The sequence below is a fragment of the Seriola dumerili genome, unplaced genomic scaffold (genome assembly GCF_002260705.1).
Source record: "Seriola dumerili isolate Sdu_G_001 unplaced genomic scaffold, Sdu_1.0 BDQW01000531.1, whole genome shotgun sequence".
In the NCBI taxonomy this organism is placed as follows: domain Eukaryota; kingdom Metazoa; phylum Chordata; class Actinopteri; order Carangiformes; family Carangidae; genus Seriola; species Seriola dumerili.
Window position 1 is genome coordinate 798930 of NW_019174786.1, and position 23983 is coordinate 822912.

A 23983-nucleotide genomic window follows, 5' to 3' on the forward strand; every position below is an offset into this window, starting at 1 on the left:
GTTTTGGATGAATTCATTGCTGAAATTAAGAGAAATTACAGAAATGAAGAAAAAATATACATTTTTGCACCATGAGTTTACTAACCTTTTAGGGTGCAATTTTTCTAAATGGAAGATAATCAACATGACACAACAGAAAAGAACAGTCTTTTTATCAAAGATTCAACATGCCAAGTATGATTATTTCATGACGACAGTCTTGTGAACTTTCTTCAGAACAGTCTCCCCCGTTAAAATGCACTTGTCACCAATTAAGTGCATGTCCGTGAAGGGCAGCAGGCGTGTGACAGGAAAATCGTCATCTTTTGTTTTGATGAGATCCTCCCTTTTCATCAATGCTGACGACACCTAGTTGACAAATCAGGGTGTGAACTCTTTGTCATTGTATTGTAGGGGACGTACAGGGTCTGGAGAACGCACCCTAGCCGAACTTAAAGAAGAGCAATAAGTAGAAATAGTAAACAAATAAAGCAAATAAGTGAATAAGGAAATTGAATTTTGAAATGTCCAAATGCTTCCATCAGGCCTTTATAATAACGTGTTTATTCATATTAATGACAACTTGAACTGCAACAAGTCTTACAGAAAAAAGTGAGCAGCCTGAGCGAGGCAAGTGTGAGTCATACAACTGAATGAAGAAGCATCCCTGACTGATGAGCGAAACCTATCAACACTCTCCGACTACTGTGGAGGTATCAGAGAAAAGGCACGTAAGACACCACGTTATGGGGCCCCGGGGCCTCCTGTGAGAGGTTTGAGAGGATTTTTCCTATGATCTTGCAGATCAGACTGCAGATAGCAAACAAGTGGAAGAAGATGAGCTAATGTTTTGTTGGCCCAGGGAGTGATATTGTGCTACATTTTCAGGCCGGGTCACGTTTTGTATGTTTTAAATTTTCCTTTTTTTCCAGGAATGAATGTGCGAATGGACACAAAGAGTACACAGAAATGCACATACCTTCACAACACAAGAATAGAGCTTTGAGGCCAATACTGATATCCAGGATTTAAAAAAATCAAATGCCAATATATAGGCTAAGCCATGTACTTTAAACCATCTCTTTTGATAAATGAGTTGTGGAAAATGTACTCAAAAAAGGGGAAGACATTGTTAAAACATAAATGTAATTAAATATTGGTTTGACAAAGTCCTTTTACTTGGTTTTTCCAGTGTTTTCGTCTCCATCTTATGACCTTCATCAACAGATGAAGATGATTATTTCCGATACTGCTGAAAGCTCTGGAAAAAAACAACTAAGTGGACCTCGTGATAAGAATTTTGGTCAAATTTAAAGTTAAGATTGATACAACTGTCTTTCCTTTAAATAAAAGTTAACACTATAGCCACCAATGTGTAAAAACTACAATTTTCCATTTAATGGGGTGGGGGTGGGGGTGGGGTTAAATGAAAAAGTTGGTCTATTTCTTGGCTGGGACAGGTGACTTACTGGTATATAACTCCCTGTAAAATGTCAAATTGTCATTTTTACACTTTTTTGTAGTGTTGGTTTTTGTACAGATTAAACTAATGAGATATAAATTGTACATTATGAGCTTTAGATGTGCAAGTGAGTGGATTTTGTTGCCTTTGGATAGAGCCAGACTATAAATGCCAATACAAATAAACTCATAACAAGCCAATATTCTTAGTCTTCCTCTAAGAAAATTGAAAGTGTTGTTTCTGCATTTATTTTTCCATGGTACTCTGCATGTCCATCTTTCCTTTGATGTTGGACAGGACCTGCATTGGGTCACAGATTATGTCACATTAATAAAAGTAACATTGCAGAGGTAGACAGGATGAGAGGTTACAGAGGACCCTGCAGTGATGTGGTTGTGTATTTGTGTGCGTATCGTACACTGTATGTGTACAGAGAAATGGGTAACGAGTTAAAGGAAAAAGTATCTTAGTGAGGTTTTGGGCTCCAGTGCTCCATGACATAGATTCAACTAGTTTCTCAAACTCTACTGGAGGTCTGAACATGATTGTTCCAAAAGATATTCCCTCACTGGATATTTGATGATGGTGTTACACACCAAACCATGTGCTCTGTATGGAAGCATCTGTATTCATTTATTGAGGTGCGTCCTTCAATTTTTCACCTATGTGTACATTTATACAGATGAGGGCGTCTTAGTAACTATAGCAACACACTGTACGAAACAGTCTATGTTAAAAGTACCGTGCAGTAGATTTACGTTTTGACAAGATTTGGTTTATTTATCCTAGTATATTAAATATATATAATATTATATATAAGTGTTGTTATGGATAAATATTTAGACACGTGTTTTACATGTGTATTAGTCACATCTTTAGTTGCTGGACAGCACCCTGGCCTACAAAACCATGAGAGGTTGAATGGTTATGAATCATGTTTGATAATTCCATCCCTCTTACCCTCCTCTCTCTCCTCCTCCTCCTCCTCCTCCTCCTCTCCTTGGACGTCACCTCTCTCTCTCCCCCCTGCCCTCCATCTCACCTCTCTCCTACCCTTCCCTCTCTTAGTCACCACATGGATGTGTCATTGTTTCTATCACTTTAGAGGTTCATGCCCGCTGAAGCGCAGCGAGGTGATCTCTGGAGTGCCAAAACAGTGCCAAGACACAAGATTCCCTCCTCTTTACCCCCTCCACCTCCCTCCACAAAAACCACCACCACCTCATTCCCAGTGGATGGCACCGCTGACGCCTTCCACAGCCAGGCCTGTGGGCCACATGACGGTGATAACCACACCTCCACGCCGTGGTCGTAAAGCCTCAGGATGTATAAATGAGGGTGCAGAGGGAGAAGAGGAATCAGAGGCTGACCAGACCAGATGAAGATGGAGATTGCCGGCATTAACTGGGTGTTTGCAGCTGCAGGGTTTCTTCTGTGGACCAGCGGTGGCTCTGCTGCACCCATGGAGTGCCACTTCAACTCCAGAGGTGAGACCCCAAGCTTTTTTAATCTCGTTTGGTTATCAGTACTTCAAAATTAAACATAGATCTCCATTCATTAAAGAAAAATAAGATATTTCTGAGTTAATTTTTTCTGACTGCCACGTGTTGTTCCAGCACTGTGTGTGTTCGAGGGGAGACACTACTCACTGGGTGAAACCTGGATGGACAACGCTTGTATGCAGTGCACCTGTCTGCACCCTGTCGGTGTCGGTTGCTGTGAGACGTGAGTACACAAACCTCCTGTGTGGTTTGGTGTCCAGATGCTGACAGTTATTATTCTGCAGTGAGCGTCGGAGAGACTGAACAAAGTAGCAGAAGTTACCTCATGAAAGTGGATTTAACTTGATGTGAAAATCTGGGAAAAATAGGGCCTTCATTTAAGTAAAAGTAGGAAAACTACAATGTAAAATTTCTACTTTAATCAAATGAAAGAACAGAGATAATAGCAGTAAATCATACTTAAGTATCAAAAGTTAAAACAGACTCTTTCCAAATGTTTTACAGTACTATTGTATTATTATCACTGATGGAAACAGCTTTTTAATGTTATAACTGCTTGAGGCTCCGTTGAACTATTGTACATACTGTTGGGATGTTTTCAAACACATCCAGAATAATATCATATTTTATCATTTATTTTTACAATACATTGTATTTGAAAATCTTAATCTAGAATTAAAGAATGAACTATAGCTGTAGATACTTTCCACCACTGGCATTAAGGTCTCAAGAACATTTTCTATACTTTTGTTCAGGCCCCTTTCTTCAATATGTTGTCAAGACTCGACTGTTATGGAAAATTAACACCATAGCCGGCAACCTCCAGCAGTCATTGTTGATTTTCCTGTGTGTAGTGATACTGCTGAACCAGCACAAGAGACCGAGTGAAATAGTGTCAGGAGTTTACAATCCACATCAAGGAGAACAGAGTGGAGAGTGCAAAGACAAGTGTTTTCTTTATAAAGCCATAAATGAACCTGAAAAACAAATCTTCTCCTTTACCTTCATCGACATCCAGGGTGCATCGGCCGGTGGATTTCCCTGCGTGGTGTGAGGTGCGGGTGGAGCCGGTGTCCTGCAAAGTTTCTCTGGTGCAGGCAGCCGATCCCCGCCTGCCCTGCTCCCCGGGTGAGGACTTCAAGGACCCCAGCCATGGATCTCTTCAGCTGCAGCAACAGCTCGAGGGGTAGAAAGCCACTAGACCGACAACTAATCTGTTCGATATGTTTGCCTGTGAACCCAATACTCACTACAGTTAAACCACAGTAACTACTATTGTCATATACATACTGTACATATATAAAACATTAACAGCATGTGTACGTTTCTATGTTGTATTATCAATGAAGGAAATGTTAGTGCTATTTGTCTGTGAAAGTATATTTAAGTAAACTGCAGTATTTCCCAGCACAGAATTGTAGGAAAGTGAGCACCAAACGATGAACCATGTAAACAAATTTAGGAAATTTAAATCTTCTTTTTCAGAATTAGTTTGATATTAGTTATTATAGTAAGCAGTTGGTCTGCCTATGGCGGATTAACTTTATTCTAATACAGATCGTATGGGGAGTTTTTCATGCCAAAGATTGTCTGTAAAGAAAATTGTTTTTGGAGAATTTTACATCAAGCCAAATGCCATATCTCTAATTAATCCAGTAATGACTTGGTGTAAATATAAACATATACATGCATTAATATATACAACAAATTCTATTGAATTTTACCTGTTCTCTGCTGTAACTCATTTAACCTCCAAATAAAATTCTTGTTTACAAAGAGAAATGATTCAGTAAAGTAACAGATGAGTCCCTCACATATAATTTATCAAATTTAAAGCACGCGTTTAATTAATTTCTCTCTTGTAGTATTTACACCTCAGTACAGTCTTTGCTCAAGATGAAAGAAAGACAGTTTAACAGTAAAAATATCTTGGATAAGAAAGAGTTGTCACATAAAATCAGAAATATCAAGTGTGCAAGTACATAACAGAGTCAAAAAAGAAATAAATACAGAAATGCACAACAGTCACAGAGACAGTTGCACTTCACACAGTCAATGTGAGTCAGTCTTCCAAAAGAAAATATGTATTCAAAGTTAGGATGCATCAAAAAATGCATAAGACAAAGGCAAAATATAGGTTTGCATACTTAACACATGGAATCCATCACTGGCTTTGCATAAACAACAAAAATAGATTCTTTGTTCCTGAAATGTGCGTCTGTGCAAACATTTCTCATCTGGAAAGGAAAAAAAAAAACTGTCTCTCTTTCTCTCTCTCTCTCCCTCTCACACACATACACTCACACACACAGGACCATGCACACATCTGTCGATATCCTTAGAAACACAATATTAACACCTGATCATCTCATGGTCACATTCTCAGAGTCAAATATTAATGCTGTTCGTCCCTGTAAACTGAGACATGTAGGATGCCAAGGCCGGGTTGGTGGGCAGGACTTTGATCGGCAGATCCCAGCTGAAGGTATCTACATCGACATGTTCTGCCCCTGCCCAAACTGTGACCTCTGATTGGTTCTGCAGGACGGTGGGTGGTTCCATAGGCTCCCGGGCGGTCACGAATTCAAAGTGCAGGCGCCACCTTAGAGATACTGTAGAAACAGGTAAGGGTTTGGGTGTTGAGTTATGTAACAGTTTGACTTTATTCTGCATATTATGGCTTGATGCTCAGGTGAGCATCTGACAAAGATAAAAGCACGTATATAAACCTAAATAACCTCCTAAATGTTGTTAGTAAAATATGCAAAAACTTTATTTGGTTTATTGAGTAACTTTTAAAGTGGAATTCTTTCAGGAGATAAATTAGATGCCTGAGTCTTTGAATGTGACTTTACTGTTCATGAAAAACAAACAAGTTGAATGCATTTCTTTTCTAAAAATACTCTTATAAAAAACAGGTTTTGGATTTTGGAGGCAGAATTTTTTTTTACCTTCATGTTGGCCAGCTACCTATCTTTTTCTTTTCCATCATTTTCCAGCACATTGCTGTTTCTTGGTGCATTACCACATGAAAGAAAATCAGGAATGTGTAGCACGTCATCCACATACTTGTGTGTGTGCACAAAATAAGAAATAAAAACTGGGACCTCCGTTTAGAGACATTCTATAGAGCTTCTAGTATTAAGAGACTCAGGGGGTACCTTTAATTAAAGAGGGACATCTCTGTTAAAGTCTTCATTTATGTGTTTATAATATTCTATCTCTGATGTGTACACTGATTTACAAAGACGTTGTAGTGGAGTCATAGATTTCATGTTTGAACATAACTGCAATCATGGAAACAAAAAAAAAAATGCCAGAAATTTGATGTCTGAGAAATAGATAAATAATTGAGTCACATTTGACTCAAGTAATGAGTCACACATGTTTCAGCCAACTGACCTATGTCTGTGCTGAAACCCGGTGTGACATTGAGGGGGATGGGGAGGGAGAAGTGGCTGGAGGCAGTGTGGAGGCAGGACTCCAGGTGTCGCCCGTGTCCGGTCACACTGACGGCCTGGCCGGGACGCCGCTGGTACTGCTGCTGGATCTCCTCCTCACTCTGGAGGCTCACTGAATACTGGAAGACACATACACGGGAGAACTGGAAGTCACAATTCACGCACTGATTAAATAGAAAAATTAAATGTTGTACAAAAACTGTGAGCAGCAGTGTACAAATAAAAGAAACATAAAGACACCTGTAAACAGGGGATGTCACCCTCTGAGAAGTTGAATGTGCCGACGATGTCCTCCCCAAGTCTGTAAACAGTCTTGAAGATGCAGAACTTTGCCACTTTCCCTCGCATGTTGGTGATATTGAACATGTCTGAAGAAAACAGAATCCCACCAGTCAAAGCCAATTAGGGGAAATAGCAAATCAGAATCAGAAGATTAAACGTAGAATACCAGCAACTGTTTGTGTCGAGTTCACATTTTATCTAATCATAGTGTAACGCACACTGTGTGAAATTGCAATTGTCCTTTTGTCATCCATTTTTTCATATGCACGTGTCAATAAAGACATAAGATGTAACAGTAAAGCCACAAGGCCAATATGGTTTTTGTGTGTTTGTCCTGCTGTTAACTTTTTTATTCCTTTGGATGATTAAAAATGTAAAACATTTCACACACAAACATGAAAACATTCATCTCGAACACAATAAAATACCAACGATAAGTGGCAAAATATCATCTCACTGTGGGGAGGCTGTTCACACTATAGCAGGGAGACAGAGAATCTGACTCACGTGGGCAGCGCCTTGATGTGGTGGCCATCAGCATGTCCAGTGCTCTCTCCAAAGGCCGAGCATCCCTGCGGCTTGCTTCTTCTTCTTCTAGGAATGGGTTAGAGGGGGAAACCTCCTCATCCTGGGGAAATGGAGGCTCTGGCATGCCTACAGATCAGAAGGGAAAATATTAGACATTACATGTACACAATACGATAGAAGTCAGATGGTGAGACTGTCGTCTTTATTTTCCCTGATCAAAGACAGTGGTAAATCACAAAATAAACCGTTCCTTTTCCCTTAGTGCAAACCTTTCTAGAATAAACCAGTAATTCTTAACCAGCATTTGACTGGTTGCTGCTGCTATAGTTCATTCTATCTATCTATCATTCTAGCCTCATTCTATTCTTCACCAACAATTATGGTAAAATGAAAAGTAAACATTTTATCACTCTTGTGGTGTCAAAGTATGAGTGACATAGCTCATTAGCACTGAAAGCTTTACAGTGCAAAATACGACCATTTGATGTTAAGTGATCCCGAGTCATCTCACCCTGCAGAACCAGCACTCTGAAGGGAACACGGAGGAGTTTGATGGGAGAGTTGACTCTCTGGCAGCCGATGGTCAGTTTGTAGACGTATTTCACTGACTGACCACGGAAACTAGGAGGACCATCTATGGGTACGAGCTCACTGTATGAATCTGTGATAGAGTGAATCACAAACACAAAGATATATGTTCATTTGTAAATGCTGCATAGCCATTTGGATGTGTGTAATGGATGTTTAAAATTTGAAATGCCATCTGGTCTGTGCAGAGGTTGCACTGAGGTACAGCTCTAATCTTTTGAATGTTATTTTGTCACCAACTTGTGGCACTCACGCTCAATTTAAACTTTTTGTGAATCCACATGTTTTTCACATATGCAAACACTTACAGGTTTTGCTCTCCCCAGGGTCCAGGCGCAGGTCACAGAATAGTATCTTAGGTGGTGTGTCCAGCACACACTGCCCTCGCTCTCCTATAGAAGTTAAGAATTAGTGTTGTTCAGATTTGAGGCATATTACACATAAAGCCAGAAGGCTAGTAAAATAAGGCGAATAATATCCAGATCCTTCTAAATCTTTGTCTGAAACTTTGCTGTACTTTACTTTGCTTCATGTAATTATACTTCTATGCATGTTTAAAATAGTCAATAATGATTATTAGTTCTGCTCATCTCAGATTCCATCTTCTCTTCCCACTGACCTCTGCTTGGAATAAGCACTGTGTCGCTTTCAGCCTGGACATCCTGTTTGTTCCCCTGGGCCGGAAGGGCCACCCTGTTCTCACTGGCATGAAATTGACAGTGAATCTGGGCGCTGGCCCATGCCAGCATCTCACTGCAATACAGTTGGAAAACAAGGGTTACACAAAGGCATTCATTGTCCTTCCATATATACACATATATCATAGCAAACTCAGAGACAGACGCTGGCATGTTTTAACCCCACATCTGAAGGTCTGTGATCAGTGAAGAGGTGAAAGGAGTACAATCCTACCTGCTAGCAGAGGTGGAGAGATGGGACATTGGGTTGGTGAATGTTATGAGACACTCCATGAGCTCCCCGGCCAGAAACACGGGGCCTCGGGCCATGGAAGCCACCACCTCGATCATCTGTAACGTTAGAAAACGACAACGCTTTGTTACCAAGTTGAGAATACGAAGACAAATGTAGATAACAATGCGCACTGCAATCTGAAATGTTTTGTTTGGTTACTCCAGCTAGATAATACCAAAGTGTTGTATGACTGTAGACAGAAGTTAACTTATTTGGCCCAGCTTGCTAATAGCTTGTTTTCAGGATAATTTAAAGACTTACCTTGACCTCAAACGACACTACAGCAAAAACAAATACGTTGTCTTCTCCCGAGGCACACCTAAATGTACGTCTCAAATGAAAAAAGTCAATATTTGATCGTATTTCCAGGAGAATCGACCATATATTATCTAGTTAGCCACCATTCCAACTACAGTAAACAAAAAATAATGTAGATTCTATGTCCGCTGCTTACCGACAAATCACGAACCCCGGGAAAACAAAACTGCAAGAAAAAAAAAACATATATCAACAAATATGTATTTTCTTTGAGAGTAAGTTCCGCTTAATGCCCGAGTGACATCTAAATTTGAGTTAATCGTGTTTTTACAGAATAAAACACTATTGTAAAACTTCGGTAACATTTTTGGTCGGCCATTCAAAATGCATCACGTGGCGGAGCTTAGGAAAGGTGGGCCGTTGCCATGGTAACTGCTTGGGAAGCGAAAGCTGAATATTTGCAAAAAACATTTTTTGTGCATTCACACTACACATTCAACAGAGGCCTTTTTTTAATAAAAAACTTATAAACTGTATATTTATAAACATCTGCCGATGTCTGGCAATTGCAGAGTAAATTAAAAAGTGCGTATGAATATAACCCCCCCGTTTACTCCAAATGGTACAGGCTGAGCAGCGGCTTTCATATTGCACTACATGTCCCTAAGTCATGCCTGTCAGGCATCATTTACGTCCAATCTTGACCGATTTTGACTCCAGCAAACTCAAGCAACAATTAACCATTGTTTGGTTTCTAATGTAAGGTAGGTTAGCAGCTTGGTTAACATTTGGATCTGCCAATCTTGTAAAAAGAGGCGGGAGCATCCTCAGAAAAATTGCTGCCTGACAGAAAATTCGAGGGCTGCAGTCACCGGATGTATTAGTGACAAATGTAAACTATTTGCATAGTGAGCGCCGTGCTAGCAGAAGCTACAGGGTGCAGACAGAGGTTGGGTTGGAGCTGCAGCGGGATGACGACGTTGCTCCGGTATTTTAAAAATATTCATCTCTTCTCTAATGCTTTTAATCGCGAGCTAGCTAGCAGAGTTAGCTCCTGCTCCTTGGCTTTGAAGCGAAGCGGTCGCTAACGTTACAAGATTTATTATAAAGGTGATGTAATATTATCAGTTTGCAGCTTTGCAGCTAACCGCCGGTTACTGAGATGCTTGCTTGATACCGGCCCTCTTGAATGTCTATCAGGTTAATGTAATCCCGACTTTAAAACGTTTTTTTTTTTTTTCTAACAATTTTGTTTGTTTGTGTAATCTCACTTTAGGAGCCCCGACTGAATGACCGAGATCCTCAGTACTTCCTGTCGGTCTAAACCTGTTGTCCATCCACCCACATAGCACAGTTCACAAAACAGGCACATCCGGACTTCCCTTACAAAGAGGGAAAACGGGTCTGTCATCACTGTAAAAACGGAATCCAGAGGGTGATGGTGAAACAACCTGATGCAAATAGTCCTTGAGGATATGAACATGTGGAGCTGTAGAGACTGAATGATGTGGATAGTAATAACGTTATAATGACATTGGGACCTCATACCTGAAGGAGCAGTTATTTACTCGTCGGTCCATGTCCCGCAGGTATTCAGAGCTTGTCAGATGAGATGCGGTTTGTCCCGCGGGAATGACAATTTGCAGTTTACTGATCCAATTAAAAAAAAAAAAAAAATCTAGGCCACTTGCAGCCACCACCTCAGTGTTTTTGCTCCATCGTGAAGCCACAATAGAGTGACTCTGCTGACAAAAGGTGACAGATCTGTGCTTGTATTCACAAGTATTTCCCTGCTCCCATTCACCACTTTAAGATCCCTATTGCAAGAAATCCTGCTAAAATGTCTACGGAGTGGGGTGAGAAATCCACAGCGGACCTCATGAGTAGGTATGTCTCCAAGGAAATGGGATACGGAGTGCCCAAGGAGGGTTGGCGCATCTGTCTGGCACATGAGTTCAAGGAGAAGAGAAAGCCCTTTCAAGCAAAAGATGTCTCGCTGTCCAATGTCTGGGAGCACATTGGCCTTGGAATCAGGTGAGACTTTCACTCTCTGGCCCTTCACTAAATATCCAGTCAATAGACTGAACAGAGAACTTTAGTTATTATGAGATGCAGAAAACATTCATTTAACAATGGTAAATATTTATTGTGCACTCACTACACACCCTGGAGATTTTTCCTGTATTGGGACTGGCTGTTTCACTCCATGTAACCCACGTGCATGTTTCCATGGTCTAGTATCTGGGGAGGTATTAGCCTGTAGTGTCATATTTCTCAGCCCACACCTGAAAGAGAGAGCAGGTGTGAAGTGCAGTCCTTCCTTGAAATGGTTGATGCTGCCACAAACTATGTCCTTGCAGTCCAATTGTAGGACATGAAATAACAATTAATCAGCCATGTTAATTTTGCATTTAAAAAGGTACATTTCAGTATCACAGTAACACCAAAAGAAGCATTTGAACAATAAAAAAGCATGAAACTAGTTGAATATTAAATGCATTTAAAACTGATAACCACGGTGTATTGCCTTTGTGTGTTTTTGTCAATATTGGCTTAAGCCTTAAGCCAATAACAACAACGGAAAATAACACAAACAGACACTACAACTCACTTATTCCTTAGGAATAAGTGAGTTGTAGTGTCTGTTTGTTTTTGTTCTGTGTACAAATGGAAGCACATTAAGCACCTGATTGAAGTGGTGACAGGTTATTTTGCAGTGGTCTCAGCTATTCTGTTGTGTGCAGATGATAGATAGATCTTAGTATTTGTTGTATTGGACAGTAATACCGCAATAGATTTCTCTATAAATGTTCTTTTAAATCAAAAGGTTGTGGTGAACTTAAGACTTTACTAACACACTTTCTGTTTCAATGTGCATAAAGTTGACTCTTTAAAGCGTTACATGAGCTACAGGTTAGTTTCAAGTTCAAGGTGCAGTTTATTTACCACTCCGTAACTTCAAAACCTCTCCAGCAGTAAAGGCAGGAAGGTTGAGGTGGCCTATCATTAACAGTCCCACAAACATGACAAGAAACTCTAGGGAAAAAAATCTAGCACTGATCTCCACATCTGTTAATTTGTTATGTTATTTTTGTTTGCTATCTCAACAACCTGCTGACATCTGAGATACAAAAGCAGTACATTCTGCAGCTTTAGTGAAATCTTTATATACTTTTAACCCCCTCCAAATCATCGCTATCGCATAGCTGCTTCTACTTTTATACTTTGTCTCCCCACGAGACCCCTGCAGTGCAGTGCTCTAACACATCTTGTAAGCCCGATAGGACATCATGTAATTTCCTTACAGCTGTAAACCAGCAACAGTGGTGTGTGTTACTTCTGTATTATATGTCGTAGTGCTTTGCCCCAACAAGCTCTAAGAAAACAGTTCATCCGTGTTAAAACATAAAAGCTTGAACTTGCTTCACTGTTCAGAAATGTGTTGCAATGTTGTGGTAAAACAAACATGCTGCACTCTCAGCTTAGGCTGATAAAAGAGCTCTTTCATGCTCTCCCATTCCTCATCCAAGGTGTGTCTCCGTCAACTTTATCGCCATGGCCACATATGTTAATTATTGCACAGATTAATACGACAGCAGTTACTCGGGAGGAGGAGTTTGTTTAGAGGGTGTTAAAAATAAGGTTAGTATAGGTCACACCTTTGGCTCTGCATCATTTGAGCGAGAGGTATAGCAAGTGAAAGTGAAGGGCTTGCCAATATTGTTAGAAAAATATATAGGAAAATTATATAAATTATTGTTAACTGTAGCACAAAAAGTTAATGCAATATTTTACAATTAAACTTTGTGGTGAAAGTAAGACATTTGAACATGCTCATTGGACCAGTGGTTGTATCTACCTACCATGGTAAATGTGTTTGTGATTGGATATCAATAAGTAGGACATAAAACTTTTTGCTCTTAAATGTGCTACAGGCCTCTTTAAGCACTATGGTTGTATGCTTCAGCATACACAGGTTAGTGTACATGGTCGGTATTCACAGGTCGAGATCAGGGAGGGCTTTTGTTTGCATTCCAGCTGAGCTGCGGAACAAGAAGATCCTGACGATAGCGTAACCTGCCATAGCTTCAAATAATACGCTTTAACTGAACCCATTCATCTCCTACTGAGCGGAGCTGTATCGGCGGGCCATTGTTGTTTCTCCGGACTGAGCTTTCATGTGAGGTTATTGTTTGCAATACAGTCAGATGCTGTATTGTTCTGCACAGCAATTAAACAGCTGCACAGAATCTTTCTCACCAATAGAAAGCTGTTTGTGACTTAAAGAGTACTGATTATTCAGGTATGTAAACAAAGTAGGAATGCTAAGCACAAACTTATCCCCCTCCCTGTTTTGACTTCTCTTGATGTAGATAGTTGGTGAGCTACTCCATGACATTAATGTTGATTACTATACCAGAATTTCCTGCAATGTATTCTAGGGGAGGTGGACCACCTCCCCTGAAAGAAGGGCTATTTCCGGCAGCAAATGCCATATATTTAACAGGTGTGGCTGTTGTTTAGGGCACATGACCATGATCATGAGATGAGATGCATCAGGATCTCATCTGTGGAAAAATTTCCTGGGTGAAACTCTGCTATACTAGCAATATAGAAATATTTGTGGATGCTGTCGTTTTGGCGTCTTGACAACGAAGCTTGCATACCTGTCTGCACAGAACTGTCTGTAGTGATGTCACCTGCTCAGTTTTACCAACAGGAAGCAAATTGAAGGCCAGAAACAGCAGCACCTGCAAAGTAAGTGTTTAGTCATTGGTGTTGTTCAACAAACTGTCAGCTTGCTGCAGATATATTATGATCTTTTAATGCAATGGGACAGTAAGTGTCTTGCTTATTACACTCTTACTGTCTTTATCATTTTGCTGGGGCCCCCTTGAGACCTTTCAAGGACCACTGAAAGGGATCCACTTTGGAAATACCAGCACAAAGTTGTTGTGTATTACAACACTCAGCTAAAAGCTAAAGCGATGTAGGCTAAATGTAATGGGAGGCATTATAAGCACTGCAGCCAGCGCTGTGCTGAACTAATGGCCTATCTAATGCAATACAACAGCTCAACCAAAAACGGCAGCTTCATACTTTTGGGATATAAGCAGAAAATCTTGTCTGACATCAGAATTCAGAGCAGAAACAGATTAATGGCTCTGAGGTTGAACTCCTGAGCCTCTGGCCCCAGGCTCCAGGAGCTGTTTGAGACCTTTTGTAACATAGCCTAATTAATATTTTACAATACAACCCTGGTGCAATTGCAAGTTCTGCACACAGACACCCACATGCACTAACACATGTACACGTAGCCACGCTGTTTACATCAACCACATAAAGTAGAGCTACCACTTTGACTTCATTCCCCTCATTGCAAGTGTGTCCTGCATGTAGCTGCAAAATTCCCTCTTTTCTCTCTCTTAAAGTGTGTGTGTGTGCGTGCGTGTATACGCGTGTGCATTGTCCAGCTTAGGCTGAGAGGGCAAAAGGCTTGGAAACAGCTGTAACTGCATTAAACTGAGTATGAATGGAGACAAGTAAACAAGCGAGGAGGACAAGCTTGATTACTAATTGCATCCTTAATAACGGTGTTATATCTGACTTGTATATTTGTTGATTTCTCCACTTGTTTTCAGCTATCTTCATTAACTTTAATACTTGCATCCTTCCACTTATGATTTGTAAGGTGATCAGTGTACTGTATACTGTGTATGTGTTCAACCAGGTATCTAAAATGGTGGTACAAGAAGACCCAGGTGGAAAAGAAGGCTCCGTTCATTGATATGTTTGGTGCCCAACCCTTGCGTCAAATATATGGTGAGTTCAGGTCTATCTTGCAGAAAAATATGCTCAGTTTCTCGAATTTTCATGTTGAAAGGCTGAATTTGAGAGGGACTAAGTGTGCATGGGAAATTTTCAGGGCTGTCTGATGAAGCCTTTTGTAACTTGTTTTTGTATTATTATCTATGATTACATAAGAAACACTTTATTATCTACTATAGGATGGCCATCGCTCTAAGGTGACCAACCCCCCCCCCCTGTACTCTACTAATTTGCAGGTGCTCCACTTGGCGGTATTGGAGGAGGTACCATCACAAGAGGTTGGAGGGGAGAGTTCTGTCGATGGCAACTTAACCCTGGAATGTACCACTACAAAACTGTCACAGCCAACCAGGTATGCAGGATCCTAAATAGGCTGAGGCTCAAGCAAAAGCACACTACATCGTTAAGAAAGACTTAGTCACAGGATATTTATCTGGCTTTATATATTTTGGTGTATAATAGTTTGGTTACTAATTAAAAAAAACTCATTTAAATGGCTCCTAATATAAACAGAAACAAAGGATAAAAAAATTCAGTTTTCATTTTGCTTACTTTTCTTTATCTTAGTTCACAGTTTGTTTGCGTCGTGGAGGACAAACAGTTTACCAGCAGGTGCTATCTGTAGAGCGTCCTCCCACGTTACAAGGCTGGAACTGGGGCTACTGTGGGGAGTATGCCTTCTACCACGCCCTGTACCCCCGCGCCTGGACTGTGTACCACCTGCCGGGACAGAACGTCACCCTGACCTGCAGACAGATTTCCCCTGTCATCCCCCATGATTACCAGGTAACAGAGGCATCCCTGGATTTCAGTCTGATATGAGTTATGATATTTTCATTTGGTGTTTGCAGTTCCAACAGGTTTTGAATATTCTTAAAAGTTTGTTGATTTGAGAAAATAATTTGAAACAGACTGATAAATGAAAGTGATTAGTCATTTTGTTGTTTGGTTTATATATATTTAAAAACCTCAGAATCTCTTTCTTATTTCTCTCAGGACTCAAGTCTCCCAGTGGCTGTATTTGTGTGGGACATAGAGAACAAGAATGACTACGACTTAGATGTCTCCATAATGTTTACTATGGTCAACGGGTCGGGACACAAGGACGACAAGAGTGGGGGACACTGGAATGAACCATTCCACCTGGAGAAGGAGGGGGAGGCGGTGTCTGGGGTTTTGCTACATCACTGCACTACAGTAAACCCATACACTCTGTGCATTGCAGCCCGAGAACAGGTTTGATTTGAATTTATGACTTTATCAGTTTCAAGAAGGGTTTTGTAGTAGGTTGTAGGTAGTTGCTCAAGCAATTCCCAAGGAATAAACTAAAGATTTGAAACAATAGTCTCTGTTATCTGGAAGTGGATTTGTATTGATTCTTAGTGAAATCTGCTGAGTTAATGAGCATTAGATTTTAGATTTACCAAGAATGAGTGTGTTTGTTTGTGTGCACGTTTTAACAGCCTGACAGGGAGGTCAGTCACCAGACAGCATTCAGTCCAAAGGGAACTTGCAGCAGTCTGTGGAGTGACCTCATCACTGATGGACGACTGGACTCTCCTACAGGTCAGTGCTTAAAACAGATTGAGGAAGGATAAGACCAATGTAAAATGGAACAGATGTCTAAAGTTGGCGGTTACGCAAAATGAAGAAGTAACATAAAAAAAAGAAGTGGGAAAAAAGCTGAATGAAAGGATATGATGCATGAAAAGCCCAGGCTATAGGAAGGCACACTTTACTTGGGGCTTGCTTTTAAAGGAAAAAAGTAAGATGGTATTTCACAATATGTACGTGTATTTAATGTAAATGATTTCAGTTCTGTTTCATGCAGTGCGCTAAATAATATGACCTATTCTAACCTCCCTCAGTAACCTTACATCCTCCTTGTCTTACCTCTGCAGGTTCCTGCCCGCCGACGCCTAGGGGAGAGAAGGTGGCAGCAGCGTTGGCAGTGGGCTGCTCGGTGTCGGCTCAGAGCTGTAACACCCTGGAGTTCTGTCTGGCTTGGGACATGCCCAAGATCACCTTCGGTTCCAGGGAGAGGGAACACATTAGGTACGCAGCTAAAGCTTCTGGTTTCCTCTGTTACATTTTTATTTTACATTAACTGAATGTCATTGGCATTGAAATGTGCTAAGAAATTATATTATTCTAAATATTTTCAAATGGCTGTGATCGTGTGATGTTTGTCTTAATGCATTACACAGGTCATCATAAGATAGTAGGAGTCTCTCTGTATGTCAGCTAGTACAAATTAACTGAGAGAGACTCCTACTATTTTATGATGAACTGTGTAATGCATTAAGATGTGGCATGTGGCTTCACTGCCACATGCAGACACTGTTCCCTTCAGCTTTGTTTGCTCCATTGTCATACCTGTTAGATTACGATACCAAGAACCACACTGGTGTTGTCATGTTTACTTTCGTAGCTGTGGTTGTTGGGTTTGGGTCAGGCTGTTGGTGTTTGTTCCTATTTCATGTCAGTTTCAGACCATTAAGCACAGTTCAACACATTTCTTGCCTGGATATTTAATAGTTGAGGCACCAAAAGTTTCAGTGATAGGTGATTCCCAAACAAATCTACCTTCAATGACATCTCCTATTTCAAAGCTTCAGGCCCAACTGAAAATGACACAACCCAAACCAAAAAAAAAAAGTAAAAAAATGGTAATGTAATACAAATGTTAGACATTTAAAGGCTATTAAGTGTTGTGTATTAATCCAAATACAACAATTTCTGCCTTTGTATTTGTTGCATTTGTTCATCAACATGAAGCGTTCTTGTGCCGACATCACCAGCTTGTTGCTTTTCTGTTTCCAGGAGATACACTCGTTACTTTGGGACCAAAGGGGATGCGTCCCCCTCTCTCAGTCACTATGCCCTAACACACTACAAACAGTGGGAGAAGAGCATTGAGGAGTGGCAGAGACCAATTCTGCGGGACAGGTAGTTCACAGCTCTGAAAGCTCTGTAGGTTACATGAAAAATGATCCCCAGACAATGATAAATAAACCAATGATGATAAATTATGATGACCTCAGCACCAATACATATGGTTTCAATTAGTTTATCAAAGTAGACATCCCATTTTCAAACCATTAATGCTTGAATTAATGGTTGAATTTGAACACCTCAGCAGGTAAGCACTGTTTTACCTTGGCTTGTATTGCATTTGTGTGTCACAGTTCTCTCCCCTCCTGGTATAAATCGGCTCTGTTTAATGAGTTGTACTTTGTGGCGGATGGAGGGTCGGTGTGGACGGAGCTACCAGAGGATGCTGATGTCAGTGGCAGCGTGCGCAGTGAGGAGGGGGGGCTCCCAGCTCAGCCTGCTGTCATCAAGGAGTACGGCCGTTTTGCCTACCTAGAAGGTAAGTGCTGAGGGAAAACAGGTTACAACTAATTCATAATGTGACATCTGATACAAAAGTGAACTGGAAGTGACAGAGAGTAACTGGTAATAATGTTTCTTACCATTTTATTCATTTATCTGGCCCTTCATGGTAATACTCAATACTTATAAAAGCTGCTCTGACAGTTTCAGTGTTATGGTTTTCATCCATGTGGTCAGAACTAAAAATAATTTGGCCACCATGCTTTTTTTGTATTAAATATGTTTATGACATGTATTACTAAACCATTATTGGTTCTCAGGTCAGGAGTACAGAATGTACAACACATACGATGTGCACTTCTACGCTTCTTTTGCACTTATCATGCTGTGGCCCAAACTTGCCTTGAGTCTGCAATATGATATTGGTAAGTCGAGTGGTGTTATCTTGGTGTTTCATCAATTCTTTAACCATGTGTGTTTGATAAAGCGCAATACCAGTCCTCACAGCATTAATCTCTTCTCAGCTGGCAGTGTGGTTCAGCAGGACCCAACAGAAAGGCTCCATCTGATGAGTGGGCGGTATTCTCCAGTCAAGGCCAAAAATGTGGTGCCTCATGACATAGGAGACCCAGGTAGGAGGAAGACTACATTAATTACAACTCTGAAGGGCAGTTTGGAATATTTTTTTTTTTTTGCAGTAAACCCTTTTAGAACTAGTGGTTTTGCACATTTTAGCACATTTATTTCCCCACAGAACATCTGTTACTCAGAACTGCTGCCATGTTTACCATGTTTTTAGATTTACTACCTTTCAGGCTGTTGTTTCTTTTCAGTTCTTCATCAAATGAAAATCGACTTGCAGAGCCTTCAAACTTGCTTTAAACTGGTTATCTTTCAATTTTGCTGCCATGAAGTATCTCTAAGTACTATATGATGACTGTCCCCAGATGATGAGCCATGGCAGAGGGTGAATGCCTACCTCATTCATGACACTGCAGACTGGAAGGACTTGAACCTGAAGTTTGTCCTGCAGGTCTACAGGGACTTTCATCTTACCCAGGACAGTCAGTACCTGCAGGACATGTGGCCCATCTGCCAGGTATAACTGACTGATGCAGGCTTTATAATATTGTGCTTTAGCCTTGTATCAATTCAGACATGAGTGACATAAGTGCCTTCAAAGAGTTTTTCCACTGTTAGTTTTTCTGTGGTTAGTTGCACTGAGCCATGCTGTAGGTTACCTGTACTGCCAATGAAGCTCTGCTAACTTGGTGACAAACACAATGCATTTCCTTAAACTTCTTCTTAGTCAAAGATTTTCGCAAGTTGCTACCTAGCAGGACCGCAGTGGTGCTGCTCCGTGCGGCTATTCTCTGCTGCAGAGCTGCAGTGCAAACACAGGTCATCTACTGGAAATTGCAGATTGACTATTCTCTGTGTAAATATGTGTAGGTCATTTGAAATATTAACACAAACTCTGTTGTCTTACTCTGGTCGATCTGTCAGGCGGTGATGGAGTCTGAGATAAAGTTTGACCTAGATGGCGATGGACTAATAGAAAACTCTGGATATGCTGACCAGACCTATGACGGCTGGACAGTGACTGGACCAAGGTGAGAGTTTGAAGAGTGCACTCTCCACCAACCTCAAAAAAAAACTACAAGACTCCATCCTATAGGCTGTATTATATCCCCCTCATTTCGTCTATTGTTATATGACCAAAGAATAATAAAATGCAAGTAAGTATTTTAGCTTAGTTGCAGTGATATTAACCAGTTACTATTAGCACACACAGCCCATAAAGACACTGGAGTACAAAATGTTTAGCCTCTAAACAAATGTAACCCCGTTGATAGCTGCATTGCTTCGCTACATGTGACCTGAGAGCTGTGGTTTAGTTCAGAGGCTGCAGCAAAGATAAAAGGCTTTGTCATCTAAAGCTGATAGTTCCTGTTTAAACCGTTGGTTTGCTGATTTTGTCTTTTTTACTTGAAGACAGGGGATAAAGAATCACAATGCATAAATCTGGGAAATTTACTGAAGACATTTAAAGGGATTCATACAGTAGCTAGACTGACTTGATTTGAAGGATAATAAGTTTAATTTGCAGATTTTGTAATATGTAAATAAACTTGTAGATTCAAAGGAAGTAAGGATATTATTACGTCACCAAACAAAGTAAATTAAAAGTACATTCTTTAAAACATGTATGATACTCATCTGTAACCTATAACCTATGTAAACCTAGTTTCTCTGGTGTCATTTTGTTTATTTGTATTTTACAGTGCGTACTGTGGTGGGCTGTGGTTGGCGTCCCTGTGTGTGATGTGTAAGATGGCCAGATTGGTAGACAACGAGGAGAAATACCAATATTACAGAGACCTCTTGGACAGAGGCAGTGCTGCTTTTGACCAACTGCTGTGGAACGGTAAGTTCAAACACCCATTTGTTGTGCTGTGTTCAGTTTGTATATGGAAGTGCTTCACTTGCTTTACAATAAATACTGAATTTAAAATTCCAAAGTCCAAATGATTTGTAAGTGTTAGCTGCTTGAGAGTACTGGTGACTTACTTATTTTTATATTTCCCATCGTGTTTAGACAAGTACTACAACTATGATAGCAGTGGGAGAGACCTTTCCAACAGTGTCATGTCTGACCAGTGTGCTGGCCACTGGTTCCTGAGAGCGTCTGGGCTGGGAGAGGGAGACTACCAGGCAAGTTGACAAATATGCCCTCCCAACAATCTTTAAACAACTGGCAATAAGCCATGAATTCCACATTTGCTCTTTGAGTTTTTATGCCCAACAGCACGAAATGCAAAATTAATTCTCTGAATAACGTTAAGTACCTGCTGGCCTACGATGGATGTAAAGTGCTGTATGGACATAAATGTATTTAGCCTCAAACTTCTTTAAAAGTAGTAAATGTTTAGCCATTTCTTTCTCCAAGGTGTAGGATAGACAGACACCAAATTGGGAATGTTTTTTCAGATTAGGACACTCAACAGCACTTCCTCTCTCTCTTCAGGCTTTTCCAAAAGAAAAAATCCAGAGCGCACTAAAATCTGTCTTTGACTTGAATGTAATGAGCTTTGCTGGAGGCCAGATGGGGGCAGTTAACGGCATGCGTCCTGAAGGAGTGCCTGACCGCTCCAGTGTCCAATCAGATGAGGTCTGGATTGGAGTAGTGTATGGACTGGCAGCCACTATGATCCATGAGGTAAGTGTGTGTGTATGTTAGTGTCTGCTTTACATTCAAGAAATGAAACAGTAAGGTGTATCACTCTCACATTTTGTTGAAACTATGTCAGTGTGTCCTTCTCACCACATCTAGTTATACAGCGGCAGTGATTAATTGATAAATTACTTAGTTTGGGAAAAAAAAGGCAACTACATCAATAATCGTGCCAAACATTTGTTGGTTCCAGCTTCTAAACCATGACGATTTACTGTTTTGCCTGGTCTTATACGAATTTAGAAAATAATTAGCAGATTAATCATTGTTAGTTGCAATCTTTTCTGGTTAGTTCAGCAGCTGCAACTGAGGAATGGCACCAGCATTATGTGTAAATGAAATGCATGTATCAACACTGACAAGTGCCGAGAGTTCAAAAAAGTTAAACTCACTCTTTCATTGGCGTCTTTACAAGAGGCTAAAAGTAATGTCTCATTACTCATGAGTAAATCATTTGCAGGCCTGCATTCTTGACTTTAAGTTTACACTCTTGCTTGTATTAATTTCTGTTTATAAACACACCCTAGAAGTAACTTAATGACAGCTGATGACAAGTGCATGTTTGTATGGCTGGTGGTGTTGACTGTGTTATTAAATGAAACACTGCCTCACATCTCTGCGGCTGACTTTTTTCCTCAGGGTATGCGGGATGAGGGTTTGCGCACGGCAGAGGGTTGCTACCGGACTGTGTGGGAAAGACTAGGCATGGCGTTCCAGACTCCTGAAGCCTACTGTGAGAAGGGCATCTATCGCTCTCTGGCCTACATGAGGCCTCTGAGCGTATGGGCCATGCAGCTAGCCCTAAACACTTCACAGAAGGATCAGACCACATCAGCTCAAACTGGAGACATTGGCAGCATTTGAGAGAAAGTCAGAGCTTAGACTTCAGTCATCATACTGGTGTGATTAGTGAGGTACAATGAGTTCCTCTGAAAATGACCTCCAAGCCCTCCTGCAGCCACCACTCTCATCTGCGCTCCCACCTTGCAGTGCTCTGTTTGACTGGTTACAGACCTTGAATTTAATTCTCTACTGTCTCGCTTCAGATGTTTTGTCGTTTGAGGCTTAAGGTCATAACTGTAATGGTTTATGCTTAACAAAGTCAGCAGCTACTGTAGATCATGATATTTTTTAGGTGAGGAGTTCAACATTTTTCAAGAGCCTACAATTGGTTCCTGAGGTGTGCAGTGTAGGATGGTAGCAAGGTACTGTCAAAATCATAGCCAGTATGTATTGCTAATTAAAAATTGACCTTGTGTTCCAGCAACATATGTCTATTTGCACGCATGTAAACACACATGCAAGCACTACATTTAACAGTTTGCAATCATGTTAAAAAGGAAGTTTGCACACTTGCAACAAGTTTACGGGCTAAATATTTGAGGACTGTTGTCTGTTATTATACCAGCCACATTTAGTTATTATTGTCTTAAACAGTTGAGAATATCCGAAGGCCTGTGATTTGAATCAATTGATTACTGGATCAGATATATAGGCACTTGAAAAGAGTCAGTTTGAAGATTATTTTTTTCCTCCACTTAAATTTGAATGCTATTATAAGTGATGTAATATGTGATGAGTAGTATTGGAAATTAAGGCTGAAAAAAATATATTTTCTTCTTTTTTAAATAGTATTTGGTGCCTTGTTGCATGTTGGCCTATATCTACAGTATATAAATGTAGCAGCAACATTTACTATGTTTTATAAGATCCAATACCCATGACAATCATGCTGAATAAACGACTGAATAAGATACAACAGGACCTTTGTTGTGTTGTTAATTAATAATAAAAATAAAATACAAATAATTAACTCCATGAAGTGATGATGTAAAACCAAAAGTTACACAATAAGATGTGGACAGGTGGCAAATGAAAGGAAAACTTGAAATAAAATGGTTCCATCTAAATCACAAGGAGTCTGAGTATGAATGATGATGAAGTGAATTATGTGCTATGGCCTTCATAGGCATCATATCTTAAACTAACTGAGGACTGAGTAGAGAACGCTAACTGACATGTTAGAGTTCTCCATTAATAAAACACATGGCAATAGCTTTTTTTGATTGATAAACTCTTGCACAGGCAAAAGGTAGAGGATAAGTGCTTGGGCAGTTCAACTCACTCAAGTTATCCCCTTGACTTTTCCAGAATGAGGTTGACATTTGTGGTTCAGAGGGAAATATCTCGTTTTAGGACCAAATTCAAACTAATGACAACATTTTTCACACGACTATCGGCTATATCCAAATAGAAAAGGTTCTGTAGAGTATTTGCCAACACAAACTGTATAAAGATGCAGTTAAACTTTATCACACCATCTCTGCCACCTGCTACTGTTTCAACAGCTGATAGAGATTCACCCACCACCTTATCTGCCACCTGTACTTCATTTATCCAGGTTTCCCTGCCCTTGCTGCTATACAAAAAAATTACAACCAAATGGAACAGGTTACTCATTTGCACGATGCTACCTGGTTATTTAAGGACAAAACTATGCCCCCTGAGTGGTCTCTATTCCTTCTTTCATTTAACAACTGAAAATACCACT

General features: G+C 40.3%; 2 protein-coding genes across 2 annotated transcripts; one reads left to right on the forward strand and one right to left on the reverse strand.

Annotated features, from left to right (window-relative positions):
• Positions 1-4772: 4772 nt before the first annotated feature.
• rgp1 (RGP1 homolog, RAB6A GEF complex partner 1) lies at positions 4773-9231 on the reverse strand. The gene is made up of 9 exons (XM_022764175.1): positions 9036-9231; positions 8715-8830; positions 8422-8555; positions 8111-8194; positions 7726-7875; positions 7194-7340; positions 6645-6772; positions 6346-6523; positions 4773-5555 (listed from the first exon to the last, which is right to left on the reverse strand). Exons 2-9 carry the CDS (start codon positions 8828-8830, stop codon positions 5332-5334), a joined length of 1161 nt encoding a protein of 386 aa, XP_022619896.1. The 5' UTR covers positions 9036-9231; the 3' UTR covers positions 4773-5331.
• A 721-nt stretch (positions 9232-9952) lies between these two features.
• gba2 (glucosylceramidase beta 2) lies at positions 9953-23316 on the forward strand. The gene is made up of 18 exons (XM_022764201.1): positions 9953-10020; positions 10309-11066; positions 14764-14855; positions 15098-15213; positions 15429-15647; positions 15858-16097; positions 16325-16427; positions 16763-16916; positions 17685-17810; positions 18050-18234; positions 18518-18622; positions 18722-18829; positions 19145-19296; positions 19704-19810; positions 20483-20625; positions 20797-20912; positions 21226-21417; positions 22072-23316. The coding sequence occupies exons 2-18, from the start codon at positions 10873-10875 to the stop codon at positions 22294-22296; spliced, it is 2577 nt and encodes an 858-aa protein (XP_022619922.1). The 5' UTR covers positions 9953-10020; positions 10309-10872; the 3' UTR covers positions 22297-23316.
• The last annotated feature ends 667 nt before the right edge of the window (positions 23317-23983 follow it).